The sequence below is a fragment of the Quercus lobata genome, chromosome 4 (assembly GCF_001633185.2).
Source record: "Quercus lobata isolate SW786 chromosome 4, ValleyOak3.0 Primary Assembly, whole genome shotgun sequence".
Classification (NCBI taxonomy): domain Eukaryota; kingdom Viridiplantae; phylum Streptophyta; class Magnoliopsida; order Fagales; family Fagaceae; genus Quercus; species Quercus lobata.
This window is the reverse complement of record NC_044907.1, coordinates 72,189,574-72,193,431: the sequence shown is the minus strand read 5'-3', so window position 1 is coordinate 72,193,431 and position 3,858 is coordinate 72,189,574. Positions and strand designations below refer to the sequence as shown.

General features: G+C 34.1%; 1 protein-coding gene across 1 annotated transcript; it reads left to right on the top strand.

Moving 5' to 3' along the window:
- The first annotated feature begins 1,976 nt into the window (after positions 1-1,976).
- On the top strand, positions 1,977-3,546 carry LOC115983294 (probable glutathione S-transferase). The gene is made up of 2 exons (XM_031105944.1): positions 1,977-2,379; positions 2,975-3,546. The coding sequence occupies exons 1-2, from the start codon at positions 2,065-2,067 to the stop codon at positions 3,317-3,319; spliced, it is 660 nt and encodes a 219-aa protein (XP_030961804.1). The 5' UTR covers positions 1,977-2,064; the 3' UTR covers positions 3,320-3,546.
- Positions 3,547-3,858: the final 312 nt, after the last annotated feature.

Here is a 3,858-nt window from a genome sequence, read left to right as displayed (position 1 = left end):
CAACTAAAATGATTTCTTTTGATCATGGAAGTGGAGATTTCTAGTTGATATGTTGATATGTTTAAAGAGTTAAGACATATTAAATTGAACCACTGTGAGATTTATTATTCTTCTAACGACTGTCAAATGAATAATAAATCTTATGACTTCTATTTGCATGAACTCTTAATCCTAAGAGAATAATGGACATAATCATGAAGTGTAGGTTGCTTTAATATATCAGAAGTGAGATCTAAAGTAATGGTCAAAACCTTAGTATGTTGGGCAGCCACATTTAGTATTGATGGAACATATATTTTCAAGATGGAATTCATAATCTCTAATAGAGATATAAAATATTCCTTTAAGATAAGTTTAATGAGCTCGGTTATTCAGAGAGTTAGGTCTAGCCACTTTAGTAAAGAATTACTATAGTATATATTTATGAAATTGGTTTTCATAAATATATGATGAATAACTTAAAATGATTAAACCGGGTACTCAATGATTAAGGTGTAGTAATCTACAAGGTGGCAGTCTACATTTATGACTTTTTATTAATACGAATATTTTATGAAGGGGTTGTATGTACAATAAAGTCTTGAGATATAATTTATTAATAAGGCCTGGAGTGCAATTATATTTATATAGTGGTATTAAATATAATTAATGGTAACTTTGGACTTGTCAAGAGTTCACAAAAAAGCCCAAGGCCTATTGGAGCTAGTGTCTTATTTGTTTCTTTTTGGTCCCACTCCAAGCCACATTCTAAAGCCCAATTGGAAAGGCCCAAAATGGTAGCCCAATTAAATAATTAGTTATAAAGAGAGAAACATACAAAATTTTAGTATTAAAAAAAAAAAAAAATTGAAATAGTTTGTATGTGAATGTTGGCCACTTTCTTATTCTCTCTTGAACACATTTATAAAAACTGATTGAGAGACCACACTTCTTGGGCGTTAGTGGAATTGGAGTGAAGATTAAAAGTGTTCCTAAGTACTTCTAATCTTTTGTTTTGAAATTCACCACACCAAGGTACACTCTCTTGTTCTTATATTTTGAAATTTACATAGTACATGTTATCAATTTCGAATGAAGTAGATCCGTTAATTTTCCGCTGCGTATGTTTTTTATGCGATACAAACATGTATTTTTCCATCAAAGAAAACAACTGATTATTAGGGGGGGAAAAGTCAAAAGAGACAAAGTGTCCCGTCAAAGCTGAAACTGAAGTGATCATGTGGGCTACTCCTTGCTATTGACCAAAGTTTTAGGGCCCGTTTAATAAAAGATTTTTAGTAACGTTATTTAAGTTTTATGAAAATATATGTGAGTGAAAAGTTGGTGAAAATATATATTGTGGTGTTTAAACAACAGTTTTAGTTATTTAAACATCAATACCAAACAGGGCCTTAATTGTGTGACAATAGAAAGCCGCTCAAAGATTTCTGTGGATGCTCTTATATCACCTGGCAGCTCAGTAACATGGAGGATTACTATTCTTTCAGATTGGCAACATTAATACCAAATTACAGTTATAGTTGGATTCCTAATTCCTAGAGAAGCTAATGTTGCGTTCCACATTTTAGCATCTCGGTCAATATGAAACAGGCTAGCAATCGACTTTGGTTTAGCCATATTTTTTTGGAGCAAGCCAGTATTTTCTATCTTGTAATTACTCTGTTTCCTTCACAATAAAATTCATACGCAGTGGATAAAATAAAAAATAAAAAATAAAAGTCAAGGACGCAACACCCACTCTGTAAGCAATGCTACAGTGAAAAATTATATGAGCAAAGCAATGACATCGACCGGATTGTGAAAGGATCCAGAATCTAAAAACGAATTCGGTAATCAAAATTATTCCACAAGATAGTCTAGGGAGTACCAAAATACTTTTTAGTCAAAGTCATAGTTCATCATTATTTATTTGTTTATTAATGAAATACCGAATTAACCGCCGCCTATGACTATAAATCCACGCTATCTTTAAAGTGCTTTTCGCATACAATCTCTCACTTCTTTATCTCTCCTTTCTTATCCCTGCCCTTTCTATTTTGCTTCAATATCTTCAGTTCTTTGACAATGGCGGACGAGGTGGTTCTGCTAGATTTCTGGCCCAGTATGTTTGGGATGAGGGTGAGGATTGCTCTGGCTGAGAAGGGTATCAAGTATGAGTACAAGGACGAGGACTTGAGGAACAAGAGTCCTCTGCTTTTAGAGATGAACCCCATTCACAAGAAGATCCCAGTTCTCATCCACAACGGGAAACCGGTGTGTGAGTCCCTCATCATTGTTCAGTACATAGATGAGGTCTGGAAGGACAGGTGTCCATTGCTGCCCATTGATCCTTACCAGAGAGCTCATTCCAGGTTCTGGGCTGATTTTGTTGATAAGAAGGTACGTTTTCTGCGATTTCTTTTCACTCTCTTTCCTTTTGTACTTTCTGTTTTTGTTTTTGTATTTTTTTTTTAGGATTAATATTAAGTTAGATTCACCAGATTTCTCTGGAAAAAAAAAAAATATATATATATATATATATATATTTTATTATGCGTTTAATGTTTAGATTCTATTAGAGTTTAGTATTTTGCAGGTCTTATTTATAATGGCTATTAGACATGATGACTCGAGTACTTAATTTGACATTTTGACCAAACATGATTAAAGTTTGCGAGTTCTAGCAGATCATAGAAAGTGTTGTGATTTAAAAAAAAAAAAAAAAGAAGTGATTTTAAGTCCAATATACTGAGTCTTGTTCTTCTATCCCACAGTCAATAATGTAAGTTGATTTACCACGGATTTAATATATTTGAGTAAGATTAATGTCCTGCAACTTAGAGCATCTTATATGGGCCTTCCGCCTTTGCTAAGGTTTAAAGAAATAATCTCCTAGCCCAGTGGACTTGATTTGAAATTCACTACTGTCAATGTCATTGTTCATGCACGTTATATAATATGTGGGAAGTGGTAGTAAAATGTGTGGAATATGTAGGTTATTGAAGTTGTAAGGAAGATATTGTTCACAAAAGGAGAAGAAAAAGAGCCAGGCAAGAAGGAATTCTTTGAAATCTTCAAGATATTGGAGGGAGAGCTTGGTGACAAACCTTACTTTGGGGGTGAAACATTTGGTTTTGTGGACCTTTCTCTTATCCCCTACTACAGTTGGTTCCATGCAATTGAGACCTTCGGAGAATTCAACATAGAGGCAGAGTGCCCCAAGATTGTTGCATGGGCTAAGAGGTGCTTGCAGAAAGAGACTGTGGCCAAGACTCTTCCTGACCAGAAGAAGGTTTATGAATATGTTGAACAAATAAGGAAAAGGTTTGGCAATGGTTAAGCCCAAATCTGGAAGTACTTGCATTTCTTAATGGTTTTGGATGGTTGTGTAATCTTGTTGGTTACATTTTGTGATGTTTTAAGTTTGAGTTTGTTTTGGCTAAAAAAAAATAAAGATGGTTTTGTTTCATATGGGTCCCTGGAACTTGTAAGACACATCGGTGTGTCTGCTAAGCTTTGAATCTAAAGGGGTATTGTAATAAGAATCACACTTTGTTGTGTCTACTATGTTTTAGATGAAATTGTATCCTTATGCCTTTGGTGTGTGTAGACTATCGCTGTAGACTATTTGTGATATGAAATGACCTTTTTCATCTAATTATTGAGTATCTCTATAACAAAATAAAGATTACTCTGCTTTAAGTTTATAATGCCATTCTCTCTTACTGCATGCTCCTCCACGGTGCACTGCATTCTTTATAATTCCTTATAAACATTGTGCACGTTGTAGAAGGTTTTTTTACCTGTTTTCATAAACCACCTACAAGAGAGTGGTATCCCACTTTTTCCCCATTTCTATAACTTAAGTGTTGATTATTG